This window comes from Dromaius novaehollandiae, chromosome 27 (genome assembly GCF_036370855.1).
Source record: "Dromaius novaehollandiae isolate bDroNov1 chromosome 27, bDroNov1.hap1, whole genome shotgun sequence".
Taxonomy (NCBI): Eukaryota; Metazoa; Chordata; class Aves; order Casuariiformes; family Dromaiidae; genus Dromaius; species Dromaius novaehollandiae.
The window spans coordinates 5,095,755-5,110,991 of record NC_088124.1 but is presented as its reverse complement, the minus strand read 5'-3'; the positions used below and the strand labels follow the sequence as shown (position 1 = coordinate 5,110,991).

The following is a 15,237-nucleotide window of genomic DNA, read 5'->3' as shown; positions in this document are numbered from 1 at the left end:
AGGGCCCCCCAGCACCATCCTGCTGCAAGTCTCCCCCCCGCACCCCCTCTCCCCCCCGCCTCCTCCCCGCCTCGTCCGTGCCCCCCCCGCACCCCCTCGGCCCGCAGCTCCTCCCGGGGCTCCCCCCGCGCCTCGGGGCCGTCCCCCCCCCCCCCCCCGGCCGGGTCCCCGCCGCCTCCCGCAGCGCGGCCGCGGGCGGGGCGGCGGCGCGGCCAATGGGCGCGGGGGGGCGCGGCCGGCGGGGCCGCCGCATTTAGCGGCCGCCGGGGCCGGTGCGGAGCCGGTGCCGGGGCCGGTGCGGGATGGAGCGGGCGCCGGGGGCGGCGCTGGCCCCGGGGCTCATCAAGTCGCCGCGGCCGCTGATGAAGAAGCAGGCGGCGAAGCGGCACCACCACAAGCACAACCTCAAGCACCGCTACGAGTTCCTGGAGACGCTGGGCAAGGGCACCTACGGCAAGGTGAAGAGAGCCCGCGAGCGCTCCGGCAAGCTGGTAAGGGTGCCGCCCCCCCCGCGCCCCCCCCCCCCCCGAGCATCCCCCCGGCGCAGCCCCCGTGCGGGGCGCCCGCCCCGGGCACCGGCCCCGCTCCTGAGCCCGGCCGCGGGCTCCGCGCCCCCCCTTGCCGCGAGGGGGGCAGCCGGGGCCGCGGGGGGGGGGGGGGGCAGCTAGGGCTGGGGGCAGCCGGGACCGCCCGCGCCCCCCCCGGGAGGCTGCGGCTCCGGCCGCGCCGGGCTTCCTGGTGAGCGGAGTTCGCACGTATCCGGCAGCGCCGAGCAAACACCGCACTCGAGTCTCGAGGGTTTTTCCCTTCCTCTTGCCCTGGATTTCGGTTGGTTTCGCGTGTTGACTCTGGGCCGCGGCGCGCAAGCAAAGCCGAGCCCCTCGGAGTGCCCCGAGCGCCTGGCCGAGACTGTGACTCTGAATCAAACATCTCCGTCTCCCTGAAAAGCGTCTCTGTGCGTAAGGTGCAGCTCAGCCCGGAGCACAGGCACCCAACGCGCTGGAAGTGTGAGGGGCAGGTGGGGGAGCGTAGCCCCCCGGAAAGGGGGTCGCTGCTGGTCCTGAGCCGCGCTGCCCTTTAGAAATCGGCAGACATTCAAATGACAAACTATGTGACTTCCCTGCCCCTGTTCGGTCCCAAGCTCCCTGTGGTGCCAGATGGGACCGGTGGTTTCCCTGTCCCTGTTCGGTCCCAAGCTCCCCGGGGCGCAGGATGGGACCGGTGAAGGCACCCGCACCCCCGGCCTCGTGAGACCGTGGGGTGAGCGACGGGGTCCGCCTGCGAGTAGCGTAACCGGCCCGGCGAGGCGCAGCGGCAGCAGAGGTGGGTGCGGGACCGAATCGCTAACAGGCTGCGAGGGCACGTCAGGGAGAGCAACCGTGAATCGGGAAGGTTTTCTTGTGTAACGCACCAGCTCTTGATTACCTCGGAGCTGCCACTTCCATTAGCCTCTCTGATCCTGAAGATGCTGCTATTTTCCTGCATAATGAGGGCCTTGAAATACAGCTCCCACCCGCCGTCCTAGAGCCATCCCTCCCCTTGGGGTGGGTGAGAAGACTTGGCTCTGCTCTTCTGCCGCTAACAGAGCTCGTAGGGAGATCCTCCGAGCTGCCAGACGACGCGCCTGTCTGTGCGAGCCCCTCGGGACAGGGACTTGTTTGCCCTGCAGGATTAGGCTGTGATAATGCGAGTGAAGTACCTAGGCCGACGACTCCTCAGTAAATGCCAGAGATAGTCCAAGGCTCAACTGGCTGGTACCACGCAGGACTGGCCGTGTAGAAACAGGAGGCTTAACCACAAATCTCTCCTCTTCCCACAAATTCTTTCTTGCACCACTCAGCATTTCCGGACCTGTTTAATCTTCAGGCTTATCCTGAGCTGGGTTATTTGCTCGTTCTCTAAGTGGCTTTCACTTCCTAAATACCGAGGTGTGAGAGCAGGTACTACAGCCTCCTCCGGTTACCCCGCTCGCCGGCCGCGCGCGGATCCCACGCTGCCGGCTGGAGCTGCTCCATGCGTGGTTTTTGCCTCTGGCTAATCAGAAACTGCCTCTGCCAGATGCACTACGCATTGAACTGTCTGGTTTTGCTGCCTGGTTTTCTTCTTCCTTGAATATTAACCATCCCACCTGGACTTAGCTCAAAGCAAAGTCACTTAGTTGGTGCCTGGGAGACCAGACCCTGTTAGGTGCTGGGTTTTGGGGGGCTTCCGTGAATGTTCATGGTCAGAAAATCGCCACTTGTTTTCCGGCTAGAAACCCTCTAGGTGACGCGACGCTCGCACCTTCCGGTGGGGGCTTCCCCGGGTGCCCTTCCCGGCCGGTGGAAACGGCTGTGCCTTTGAAACCGCAGGCAGGTGCGGGGAGTTGCTGGCTTCTCTTGCTGTCCCCTGCTCTGAAGATGCAGTAACATGTGCCATGGTGGTGCAAGCTGGCTCCCGCACCTGTTTGCACTGCAGCATCTGGCCTGTTTTCTTCCAGCCTAGGGTTTCTTCCAGCCTGGTTCCCAAGCCTTGGACTGTAGCCAAGTGAAACAGAAACCGGGACCTCCCGTGGGACTTGCTTGCCATGTCAGAAACGTATTCCTGGGCTTGCGTGATGTCAAGGGGAAGACGGCACCTGGAATACATACTCCAAAGCAGCAAAGCTTCTTTTGATCTCCAGTAAGGGGAGAACCCCAGTCTCTTCCGCTGTGGGTTGTAATCCATATTTCATGGAACATGAAATGCGGCACTTGCGATCTGGAGCAACTTTTAAAGTGCTGCCTGGGGTTATAACTTAATGTGTCTTTCAGCAGCTGCTTAAAATACCTGTTCTGCCCCCAAAACTCTTAATTAAAGCTTTCTGACTTGGAAAGTAGTCTCGAGGTCTCCAGGATCCGGCAGTGGGATTTCTTGGGCCTGTCTCCTGCGGGAGCCTCCTCTCGTGGGCATCAGTGAGGGCGAGGAAGGGCGCAGGGTCCTGACAGACCCCTGCAGCGGAGGTGTCTGACCCTGACGCTGCCGTCCCCATCCCTGGGTACTGCCTTTGCTGTCTCGGAGCAGGGATCCTCTGCAATCCGCCTCGTTAGGTGGGAGATGTTCTGGAACCAAGCTGCTTGTGTGTGTCTCGTCCCTTCCCCAGGGACAACCTGGGGACTGGTTTCGCTGGCAGGGCTTGGTGGGTGGCTAGACCACCCTGCCCCGAGTGGCCTGCTCGGAGGCCGCTAACGCGAGCTGCCAGGTCCACGGGCAAAGGCCTCTGCTCATTGCAGCCAGTGGCATCTCTCAAGGCTTCCTGCGCTGGCAGCCCGGGGCCGTCGCGAGTGTTCAGACAGCGAGTCTCGCGCTGAGACCGGGCTCCGTAGCGTGTGCGCAGGAGCAGCTCGGTCAGCAAGCAAAAACGCTACGTGCAGCTGGTGACCCCCGAACATGGGGGCCGTTGGGCTGGGCTGGATGTCAGGCTTTGGTGGCGGGCCGTGAATGGAGCGAGTCAACAGGGAGTTCGGGAGGGCAGGACCGCGCTGAGCCGCTGCACAAAGGCTTTGCGGCATCGCAGGCAGCCCAGAAGGGGTCGGGCAGGCAGGGGCCGGAGCAGAAATGGTTAAACTTTAACCTGTTAACCTAGCACGAAGGTCAGGGAAGAAATTACCTGGCTCTCAAGAAGCTGTTTTGTGCCCGTGGTGTTGCTTCGTGCAGCACCCTGGACCTGGGTTATCGAACCTCCCTGGCCAGAGTCCGTTCTGCTCGGGTGCCCTCGGTTTGAGCCCCGGGGCCGCCGCGGGCGAGAGCCTTCTCGGATATGCGGAAGGCGGGCGCTTTTCCCGCAGGCACTGGCCCAAAGTGGGTCAGTGGAGCAGAGACGTGGTCTTGGTGCTCCCCAAAAGGAGCCGGGCTGGCGACAGGGCCGTGACTGCTGCCGGCAGGCCGGGTCCCGAGGGCGCAAGGCTTCCGCCCGCCCCAAACCGGGGGGAGCTGCGGCCGGGCGGAGAAGGGTCTCCGTGAGCGTCGGCGCTGGGCTGGCGCTGGCAGCGGGGGGCCGGCGGGTGTCTGTGGCCCCTCTCCCTGTTGCTGGGAGACCCGGAGCTCCGTCTCCTCGCGGATCCCTTTACGGGATTAATGCTGTTCCGCATTCTTGTCTGGTACAAAAAAATAGGTTCTGCTGGATTCAGTTGTAAATTCAGCCCTGGGAGTATATTGTCTCTCCCTAGCCCCTTTGAAAGGGGATTAGAAGGCGTCTATTCTCCAGCGCTAACTCTTCTTTCTCCTCCCCTTTCAATTTCCTTGTAGAGGATAACGTGAAAACCCAAGCAGAGCCTGGAAGGCGGCTTGGATCCCCGGTGCTGGGTCCGCAGCTGGCCGGAGCGAGGGCCCGTGCTTGCTGCCTAGGCAGGATCTGCTCCTTACCGCCCGACTTTCTCTTACCTCGACATAATCAGCTCCCTGAAATAAATATTTGCAGGGAAAATAAAACCTGCTTTTTCGTTTTCACCACCCCAAGAAGATGTTGTCGTTATCTCCCAAGTCATGTGTGCAGGTCACATTCCTTCGCTGGCCGTGCTCCAGCCGGCGGCTCTGCCGAGGACACGGTTCCCGTAAGCCACCGCAAACAAACAAGGCGCAGGGCTGCGCTGCCCGTGCGGGGAGGCTTGGCGACCGCTCTCGGGAGCTGGCAGCAGGTTTCCCTCTGTGGGGGCAGCAGAAAGACTTGGGAACTGCAAAAACCTGATTGATAAAATTCATTTTTACTGGAGTTATTGCAACGGAGTCTTGACGAGCAGGTGGACAGGGGGGAGATGCTGGGCCCCGACGTGCCGCTCGTGAGCCCCTTCCCCGGGAGCGGGTTGCGTTTCTCGCTCTGCGACGAGCTTCTGGGGAGCTGGGCTGGTGCCGGGCTCCGGCGCTGACGGCCCCTCTGTGTGTCCCCATCCGCAGGTGGCTATCAAGTCGATCCGGAAAGACAAAATCAAGGATGAGCAGGACCTCGTCCATATCCGGAGAGAAATTGAGATCATGTCATCCCTCAATCACCCCCATATCATCGCCGTCCACGAAGGTGAGCCCTCCCTCCCCTTCCCCTCCGGCAGCTTCCCGGGGACCTGCTGGTGCCCTCGGGCCTGCGGGGAGTTGACGGGCTCCGGGAAAGCTGCCGCTCTGGGCGGGCGGGAGCTACGGGCACTGAGTCGCGCTGTGCAGAGATGCTCAGCTTGTCGGCTCTGGCCTGGGCTTAAACCCCTTGCGAAGGCTGGCGTGGGTCGGGGCAGCGGCATCCGCCGCAGGGGCTCCCACAAGCAGCACTGGATTGCCGCGTTCTCCCTCGACGCCAAGCCGAGCTCTGCTCGGGTTTTACGGGCACGCTCAGGGCTCAGCTCTCAGGTTTCCCCTCTAAAAAATGAGAAAAGCTCCTCCGAAGCAGAAGCGGGTTGCCGTTGCCGGGGCCGCGCTGGTGATGCTGCGGGGCTGCAGCCTTGCTGGCTGGGCCCGCGTGCAGCACCGCGGCCGTGGGAAATACCCGCGCCAGAAAGAGCCGCTGCCCGTCTCATCCCCTGCCCTCCGCAGAGGGGAGCGAGCATTTACGTGGCCTCCAAAGCCCGGCTCCGGGCGTCGTGACGCCGGAAGCCTGAACGCTGCTCCCGACCCAGCCCGCGGGAAACGCGCGTTGGGGAAACGGGCAGATGCCGGCACGGTGGTGCAGTCTCTGCGGCTCCACTTCCAGCCCGGGGCAGGAGCAAGTCTCCGTGCTGGAGTCCTGCTCTCTCCCTCCCCTGGGGCACAGGCAAACCAAACCACGGGGTGTTTGGAGGGCTGGTGATGCTGCTGTGCCTCACGGCTCTGCCTTGCTCCCAGGGCAGCAGTGCCCATGGGGGCTGAGGGGAACTGCCTAAGCTCTCGCTACAATCAGATTTGGAGCAAATATCCAGCTGGATCAGCCTTTGTTTAAGCGCCGAGTCCCTTGGCCGCAAACCCCGCGCTCCCGTGGAGCGGCCGGCTGTGCTGGCGCTGGCTGTGCCGCGCTGGGCACTCGCAGGTGGCCAGGGCCGGGTTACGGCCGTGTTAGTGGCGTACGTGAGGTATCCAGAGTCCTTTTGTCCTCTAAACAAAAGCGAGCGGCTTGGCGGCTTGCGCTCGGTGTTTGCCGGGACTGAGTCACGCTGATTGCTGCCTCTGCTGGAATTCAGGAATATCGAGGTGGCTTTCCGCAAGCAGGAAGAAAGCGCTCCGTCTCTTGGCTTGAGTCTTGATCCTTGCTAGGAGTATGGAGAAGGTCCACCCTGGCCATGCCCTCTGGTCGTCCTGTCCCCTGCCCCTTCTAGCAGGGATCCATCTAGCGAAGAACCACGTGTCCCCGTCACCTGGGGAGGACGGGAGCCCTTTCCCGCGTGGGCCACGGCTGCAGAGCAGCGGAAAGCTCGCTGCTGCTTTGCTGGTGGCACTGGGTGAGACACGGGTGGCAGATCTGTCTGCCCGGGTCCCCCTCAGACCGCAGAGCAGGGGCCTGCAGACAGCCAGCACCTCCTGCTCCCCCAAGCAGGCCGAGGGCACGGGCAGCGAGCTGGAGTCGGTCACGGCTTCACCTCCCAATTAAGAAGCACGCGCTAACGGGAGCTTCCTCTGGAGAGGTCCCGTGGCTGCTCACGCCCCGTGGTGTCCCCTTGCAGTGTTCGAGAACAGCAGCAAGATCGTCATCGTGATGGAGTACGCCAGCAAGGGGGACCTGTACGACTACATCAGCGAGCGGCAGAGGCTGTCGGAGCAGGAGGCGCGCCACTTCTTCCGCCAGGTCGTCTCCGCCGTCTACTACTGCCACAAGGTCGGTCGGTGCCGCGCGGCAGAGCCGCCTTCCCATTGCGGACGGGTCGGGGTGTAAAGCCGGCAGATCGGGTCTCCGTGCGCCTGCCGATGGAAGGAGGCTCCCTGCACCGCGGCGGAGGGGCAGGACCCGGGGCCGGTGGGGCTGGATCCCGCGGGGAAGGCGTTGCACGCCCCGCGGTCGGGAGCGGGGCTGATCCTCCGCCTGGTGCGAGGGTGCAGCCGGCCTCCGCGGAGGAAGCGATGGGGCGGCTTTGGAGAGCCTCGCCTGGGCTCCCCGGCTGCCGCGGTGCCGGTCTGGCTAAACCGGTCGGGGAATCACCAATTCCCGTCGCACCCGCGGCGGAGGGCAACGCCCAGCGCTGCCGGCTCGCTCGGGGAGCCGGGCCCCGGGCCGCCCGTCTCATCCCCCAGCGCGGTGGGAGGCTCTGGAGCTCGTCCGGGGCTGCGGGACGAGGAGCACGTGCTGCCCCTGCCCCGTGCGGGGGTCCCGGGGCCTGGAGGTGTCCCCGCAGGGTGGGAGATGCTCCAAGGCTTGGGCCATCCTCGGCAGGGAGGGGAGGTTGCAGAGCACCTCTTAAGCTGTGCACCGTGCTCAGCCCGAGGAGCGTGCCCGGTCCAGGATGCTGCACGCAGGTAAGGATGGGCCGGAAAACAAGTTATTTATTGCTCATCTCACTGCTGCAACCACGTCCTGGTTGAACTCTCGTCTGCCGGCGGGGAGCCTCCGCGGCGCTGCGCTGGCGGGATGAACGGCAGTAACCTCCCGCCGTGACTAACTTTCTCTTCCCCAAACATGCTGCAGACTAAACCTGCCTTTCCCTTCCCTCGCGCAGAACGGCATCGTTCACAGGGACCTGAAGCTGGAGAACATCCTGCTCGACGCGAACGGGAACATCAAGGTGAGGGGCTGGCGGAGCCCCGCTGCGCCCTGCCCGGCGAGGGGTCCCGGGGCTGCTCGTGGCCCGGGGGCTCCCGCTCGGCCGTGAGCTGCTGCTCCTGCCCCGGGGCCTCGGGACCGAGGGGCAGCTGGGGTCGGGCATCCCCCGAGGGCACTGCCACGGCTGCGGGGAGCAGCTGGCGGCTCCGAGGCCGCTGGCATGGCCAGCACCGCTGTCTGCCCTGCGGCCGGGGAGCGGGGCCGGGAGCTCCCGCACCTGCCCGGCGCGAGCGGTGCCCCGCGGCGGGGGGGAGGCTGCGGCGGCAGAGCCTCGCTTCTGGCGTTAAAGCCGTCATCGCTTATCTGGATGCTGATAAGAGGGCAAAGTCTGAACGCAGCGTCCGAAACATGACAGGTTGGCGAGAAACGTAGAAATCCTCCCCTGCGGGAAGTCCTGCTTCCCGTAAGCGCGGGCCGGGCTCGCGCGGGTGGAGCCGGCGGGGAATAAACAGCCTGGTGCGGCCGAGGGAGCTGGGGCAGCCCGGGGCTGGGGCGGCCGAGCCACGCGCTCGCCGGAGGCTGGAGGCAGGCCCCGGGACTGGCCACGGTCAGAGGTGGCTGCCGTCGGCCGCGGTGGCCGGCGTGAGGCTTCGGGGAAGGGGGGAGCCCGGCTCCGGCCAAGCCGCGGCTCGGCAGCATCACATGGCGGTGCCGCTCCACCTGCAGCCGGGAACTTTGACTCTGCTGCCTGATTACAGCTGTAAACGTCTCTCTAGATTGCAGACTTTGGCCTCTCCAATGTTTACCAGCAGGACAAGCTCCTGCAGACGTACTGCGGCAGCCCGCTCTACGCCTCTCCTGAGATCATCAACGGGAGGCCCTATAAGGGCCCGGAGGTGGGTTGCGTCTTGCCCCCCTGCTCATCTGGCCTGGTGGAAACGTCCCGCGACAGGACGGCTCTGGGGCCTTTCCCAGCAGAGAGCAACGTTCCTGGAGCCTGGGGGCTAAGATTTCCCGATGTGAATGGGGGTGAGGGGCCCTCTACCAAAGCGCTGCACAACCGGTGCACGGTAACTGCAAGCCGCAGCCGGGGTGCCGGGCAGATGTGGCAGGATGCAGGCAGCTGCCCACAGCACCTTCTCGAGCTGCCCCTGCTGCACTCCCCTGGCCTCCAGAAGAGGACTGCTGTCCCAGGAGCTGCTGGTCAGCCTCTCGTAGGAGGTTTGGCCATGTGCAGGCCCTGAGCTTGCTGCTTTAGTGCTGGCAGCTGGTGCACGTGGCAGGTGGACGGAGCAGCCCTGTCTTGCTGGCCCACCCTCATCCCCCTCTCCATCTTGCAGGTAGACAGCTGGTCTCTCGGCGTTCTCCTCTACATCCTGGTCCATGGTACGATGCCGTTTGATGGCCAAGACTACAAGACTCTGGTCAAGCAGATCACAAGCGGGGACTACCGGGAGCCCACGAAGCTATCGGGTAGGTGGACCCCCGCAGCACCACGCAGCTCTCCCCTCCCGTCCCGCTGCGCGCGTTGCCTTCGGTGGCTGACCTGGCTTTTCCCCAGACGCCTGTGGGCTGATCCGGTGGATGCTGATGGTGAACCCGGAGCGCCGAGCCACCATCGAAGACATCGCCTCTCACTGGTGGGTGAACTGGGGCTACAAAGTGCCCGTCGGGGAGCAAGAGATGCTGCGGGAGAGCGAGTCCCCCCTGGCCACGGTGGCGGAGTGGCTGCGCCGATCCTCCCGGCCCCTCTTCGAGAACGGCTCCAAGATGCGCTGCTTCTTCAAGCAGCACATCCCCGGCGCCGCCCTGGAGAGGCAGCGCTCCCTCAAGAAGTCCAAGAAGGAGAACGACATCTCCCAGGTGCTGCAGGAGGTGGCCGTGGCCCCGGAGAGCCCCGCCAAGTCCATCCTGAAGAGGCCCAAGGGCATCCTGAAGAAGAGAAGCTCCAGCGACCAGAAGGCGCCCGGCCCCAGCCCTCCGCAGGCGGCTGCCGCTGCAGAGGCGAGGGACGAGGAGGGCGAAGCAGCCGCCGCGGGTCTGACCCGTATCCTGTCCGCTCGGGCCCTGGCCTGCGGCGAGGCCAGCAGAGCGGTCCCCGTGGCCCTGCCCAGGAAGGGGATCCTGAAAAAGCCCCCGACGAGGGAGTCGGGCTACTCCTCCTCCCTGGAGCGCTGCGAGTCGCCGGAGGTGCCGGACTGCGAGGGCCTGGACCTCGACGCCAGCGTGTTTGCTGACGTTCCCCCCCCGGAGCCGGGCCCCGAGGGCCTCCCCGCCCGCCGCAAAGGCATCCTGAAGCACAACGGCAAGTTCTCCTCCAGCAGCGCCGAGTCGGACGGCCTGCCGGGGCCGGGCTTCGGCGAGGTGCCCCTGCCCGCGGTGGCCTCCCGCGCGCGGCCCTCCAGCGCCGTGAGCGAGGACAGCATCCTCTCCACCGAGTCCTTCGACCAGCTCGACCTGCCCGCCCGCGTCCCCGACGGCGGCGGGGGCATGCGGGGCTGCGTCTCCGTCGACAGCTTCCTCGGGCTGGGGGAGATGGAGGAGGAGGAGGAGGCAGGGCGCCGGCTCCGCTGCTGGACCGTGACCCACTGCCAGACCCCCCTGGCCGAGAGCCTCTTCTCCCTGGCGGACTGCGACAACGTCACCGAGGTCTACAGGCGCGCCGTGGCCCTCAGCATGAAGCTGAGCTGAGCGGGGCCGGAGCCCGGCCGGGCCGTGGGACCCGGAGGGACCGAACCCCGGGCTGGTCCGGCCGCTGCCCCAGGCCCCGCGGTGGCGGTCCGGTGGCCTCCTCGCTCCGCCGTCCTCCCTTCACAAACAGGTTCATCATCTCAAGGTGGGGGGAGAAAGGGGGGTTGTTGCTTGTTTTTTTTTCCTTTGCACTGTTCTGGCTGCACAAGCTGATGGAGGGGGCGGGTGATATACCTCAAAGGGGCTCGCGGTGCGGCAGGGTGCTGGGAGGAGGCCGAAAGGTGCTGCCCGGGCTGGTGACAGGTCCGGGCTCAGGATCCCCTGGCGATGGGTACGATCCGTCCAGGCCCGAACCCTTCCCCTCCTGCTCTGCAGAACCCGACTGGAACAGCGGCTCGGCCGGTGCCGCAGCCCCGCTCGCTGCCCAGGGCAGCCTGAAAACACGCTCTGGTGCCAACGTCGATTTTTAATGTTGAAAGGAGGAAGAAAAAAAAAAAGTGCCTTTCCTAAGGCACCGCTTCTTTATTTATTGCCTTGTGTTGAGTTAATGTAAAACTCTGCCAGCACTGGATTTCCCTGCCTCAGTGGAAGCTTCCCGGCCCTGCTGTCTCGCGCCGGGGAGGAGCTGGTGCCCGTCGCTGTGCGAGCGGCGGCTCGACGCTCCTTTGCACTACGTTGCCTCGTGTTCTCCGGCCCCTTCCCAGGCCCGGCATCTCTGTATTTTCTCCTCGTTGCTCCGGCGTGGTCCAGAGAAAATTAAATTAAAAGCAGAATGAAGAGCTGAGTTGTCCTGGGGCTGTTCTCCCGCGGATGCTGCGCGCTGGATGCTGTGCGCGGGAGCTGCTGGGTGCCCTTTCCCGCAGCGCTGGGGGTTCGGGGGGTGGTGGGGGCCCTGCCTGCTGCCTGAGCCCCAAACCTGGCTTTCCCAGCGCTGGTGCTGCGTGGGTTTGGATTTGTGGTTTTGTGGATTTTTGCCTCTTCTGCCGCTGCTTTCCTGGGGGGCCCCCGGCAGCCGTGCGGCATGCGGTGCTAGGCAATTCCCTTCGTCCGCTGCTCCCGCTGTGCCATTCGGATGGGTTTTATTGGCCTGTAAAGCGCTGTAGCCGTTTCCCCTTTCCACCTGGGTTAGTAGAAGACATTTCAGGCCTCCTCCCCCCGCCCTTTGCCCGGCTGCCGGTGCACGGAGCTGCGTGCCGGGCCAGGAATGCCCCCCCGGCCGCGGTGGCGTGGGGCAGCCGCCCCCCGCCGCGCATTCCCCGCGTGCCTCCCGCGCCGTTAACCGCGCCGCAGCACTCCAGAGCCGCGCGGGGCATCCGGATTAGCGAGGGCAAAGTCCCGGGGGCTGCGGGGGGGCAGCTGCAAGCTCCTTGCCCCCGCGGCGGCTCCCACAGCGGATGCCTGGGTTGCCCGGGGGTTTGAGCAGTCGCAGAGAGGTGTAGTCTCGGTTTTGGAGAGCTGCTCCCAGCCTGGCCGCACTGGGAGCACTGGTTTTCCTCCGGCTGCAGGGAGGAGGCGGAAGTGGCACCGGCTCCATCATCCCTCTGGGAGGCCGGCAGCTTTCCAAGGGATGGGGAAACGAGTCCGGGCACCGGGACCGGGAAAACCAGCACGGCTGGGGGCAGCGAGCGCCCGGGGACTCGCTGCAGGGGTCCGGGCCAGCGTCACCCACCCATCACGGTGGCGGTTTCACCATCTGCGGCCCCGTCCCCTCCCGTGGCGGCGGCTCCCGGGGCCCTGCCCGGCACGGGGCAGCGACGCTGTGCTCCGAGCCGGGGCATTCCCAGGGGCAGCCCTTGGAAACGGCCCTTTCTCTCCCAAACGCAGCTTCCGCCGCCTCTCCTCCCCCTCGGAGCCGGGGCTGCCTCTTCTTTCAGGCCCTGACTGTTATTAATGGCTCCCTTTTATTTCCCGCAGATCCACCGCTGCTTTGCAACCCCCCGTGCATCTTTGCAACCCCCCCACCCAGCTTTGCAACCTGCCTGCATCTTTGCAACCCCCCTGCAGCTTTGCAAACCCACTGCTGCCCCCCGGCAGCGCTGGGGCGCGGGGAGCCGGTGCCGAAAGAGGGGAGAAGGGTGTTCGGGGGTGGGAGGCTGCTCTGCGGCTGCAGACGGCTCCTGCCCCGCCGGGCCGGGATTTCCCGGCAGAGAGGAGCTGTCGGCGCGGCCCTGGCCCCCGGGCGCCGCGGGGCCATGCGTCACCCCGGCACACCTGCCCGGGCTCGCGCCGAGGCGCCCGGATGCGCCGAGCCCATATTTGGGCTCTTTCGCGTGGAAGCATCTCGTTTTTGCCCAGGTCGCCTGCTTCCGCTGCGGGAAGGACTCGGGGGCCGGAACGAGCAGCGCTGCAAAGCCCAGGTGGTCCTTGCGCGTAGGAGACTTCCCACGTGGTGGGCTTTGAAGCACGACCCGTTTGCTTGCGGGATTGCTTTGAAGGGGAGAAATTCCCACATGAAAGTCCTGCCGTTTCTGATGACGCTTTGCTACAGCCTGGAGCAGCCGAAAAAGGGACACACACGCGCTCTGGTTGTACCGGGTCCATAGCGGCGACCTGCCGAGATAACCGCGGGGCGAAACGCGGGAGCAACGGACGGCTCCGTCCCGCCAGCCCGTGGCTCTGCGGGGCTGGAGACAGCCAGGAGGGGACGGACGGATGGACAGATGGACGGACGGATGGATGGACGGACGGATGGATGGACAGACGGATGGATGGACAGGTGGTTGGATAGATGGATGGATGGACAGATGAATGGATGCACAAATGGACAGATGGATGGACGGATGGATGGACAGATGGATGGATGGACAGACAGGGACGCAACGTGGTCCCTGCTCCCACCTCCAAGTGAGCAGCTCTGGCAGGTTACAAACAGCCCGCGAGTGCGGGCAGCGCGGCCGGAGTGCTGCCATCAATTATTTCTGCACTCTTACCTGGCCGTCTCCCCCCTGCTTTCCCCCGCGCTGTCCCCCGCCTCTCCCGGCCTCCGCTGTACGTTGCACCCTCCCAGCGGCGCGGGTTTCCCCTGCCAGCCCTTCGCTTTGATCCAAGGAAGGAGCAATTGATCCTCCTTATCTTTATTGTGGTGGAGACATTCCCGGCATTGCCCTTAATTAAATTCTTCTTCATTTTGCTCCGTAAGCCTTCCTCCCCTCCAGCTCCAGACGTGTATTTATTTTTTTAATGTACAATTAAATTATCAGGTTTGCCATGCGAAATCGCAGGCGCCGCGTGGCCGGGTGCTGCTGCCCGGGCGGTGCTGGCCGGGGGAGCCGTGGTGGGGCCCCGCTCGCGCTGCCGTCCCGCGCGGGAGGGCGATGCTGCCGCTGCCATCGCCCTTCCCGGCTGTGGGAAAGCGGCGGCAGGCGCGGGATGAGGCGGATTTGCCCCGGCGGGGGCCAAGGAGGCGGCACGGCGCTGGCCGAGGCCCCGGTGCCAGGCGAGCCCCACGCCGGCAGCCGGCTCTGCCTCCGCCCCGCGCCCCTCTGAGCCCTTCCGCCGGGAAATTTTTCCTCCAGACGCGGTGACCTCGGGGGTAGCAAGCATTTTTCATGTAGATCAGTCGAAATTCCCCCGGCGACGGCGCAGGAATGCAAAGCATGTTATCCTTGGGACCGGCTCTTTCTTCTTCAGGCTGCAGCTTGGCTGAGCCGGCGGGCGGGGGGGGCGTTGGCGTCTGGGGTCCCTGAGCTGGTCTTCATCCCAGTCGCCTGCCCTCCTCCTCCTCCTCCTCGGGAGGCAGGCTGCCGAGCAGGGGGAGGAAGGAAAACTCCCCGTCTCAGCTCCAAATCTGCAGGGCTCCTGCTTTCGCCAGGGGCCTGGGAATGGGCTGTGGTATACATATATATGTATATATATATAAAAATATATATATATGTCTGTGGCATAAACTGCAATTAGCGGCCAGCAGCATTAGGGAGCTCCTGGCGCGGGGACTGGGGGCCGGGATGAGCCGCCCGCCGTGCCAGCCCTGGGCACCGGGGAGCCCAGGGCTGCCTGGGCCGGTGCAGGAGTCACTGCTGCCACGGGCACGGACAGCCCGGCCGGCCCCGGCTCACCACAGAGGCTTTCCCAGCTGCCCCTCGCCGGGCGCGGGAAGGATGCCGTCCGTCCCGTCCGCCAGCTGCCTGCACCGAGCGTGCCGGGTCTCAGCCGGGCGCCCTCGGCCCCAGGCTCCCAGCTGGCCCCAGCAAATCCCTAGAGCGGGTTCCCAGCAGATCGGTGGCTTTGCGAGGCAGCGTGGCCCAGGCTCTGCTGCCCCAGCCAGCAGCACAGCCCCTCGGCCCGGCGCAGCGGCAGCCGGGGGCCCTCCTGTGGCTGCAGGCGCGAAGAGCCTGGCGCCCACAGCCTCCCTCCGCCGGGCTGCGACAGAGCAGGGTTGCAACGGAGCAGGGTTGCAACAGAGCGGGGTTGCAACGGACCAGGGCTGCGATGGAGCAGGGCCGCCCTGGTGCATCCCTCCGCCCCGAGCATCCTGCACATCCTGGCAGTGCTGCAAGCAGGAGCATCCCGGGATGTTTCGCCCGCCGGAGCCCCCTCCCCTCCGCCCGGGCGCTGGGGCCAGGCCCCCCCGTCCCGCAGGGCGCAGGCCAAGGCTGCTGGGGGAGAGGGAGCTGCTTCCGCGCCCTCCCCTCCCCGTTTTCTGCTGGTGCGGAGCTAAATCTCGGGGGCAGGCCCCATGCATGGTGCACCGAGTGCTCTGCGGGGCTCTGGCTGGGGCAGTGCAGAGGAGATAAGAATACAGGGAACAAGAAATGCAGGCGTGAGACCCTCGCAGCAGAGTGCAATGAGTGTCCCGTGCTCTGCAGTGGGCCCGATCGCAGTTGGAGGCTCGGCAGCCGGGCTCTGCGGGATGCCAAAGCCCAACAGCAGAGCGAGCTGGC

The 15,237-nt window shown here is 65.4% G+C and overlaps 1 protein-coding gene across 1 annotated transcript; it reads left to right on the top strand.

Moving 5' to 3' along the window:
* Positions 1 to 233: 233 nt before the first annotated feature.
* NUAK2 (NUAK family kinase 2) lies at positions 234 to 11,136 on the top strand. Its single transcript, XM_064498326.1, has 7 exons — positions 234 to 491; positions 4,912 to 5,032; positions 6,636 to 6,787; positions 7,623 to 7,688; positions 8,443 to 8,562; positions 9,007 to 9,139; positions 9,228 to 11,136. Exons 1-7 carry the CDS (start codon positions 303 to 305, stop codon positions 10,355 to 10,357), a joined length of 1,911 nt encoding a protein of 636 aa, XP_064354396.1. The 5' UTR covers positions 234 to 302; the 3' UTR covers positions 10,358 to 11,136.
* The last annotated feature ends 4,101 nt before the right edge of the window (positions 11,137 to 15,237 follow it).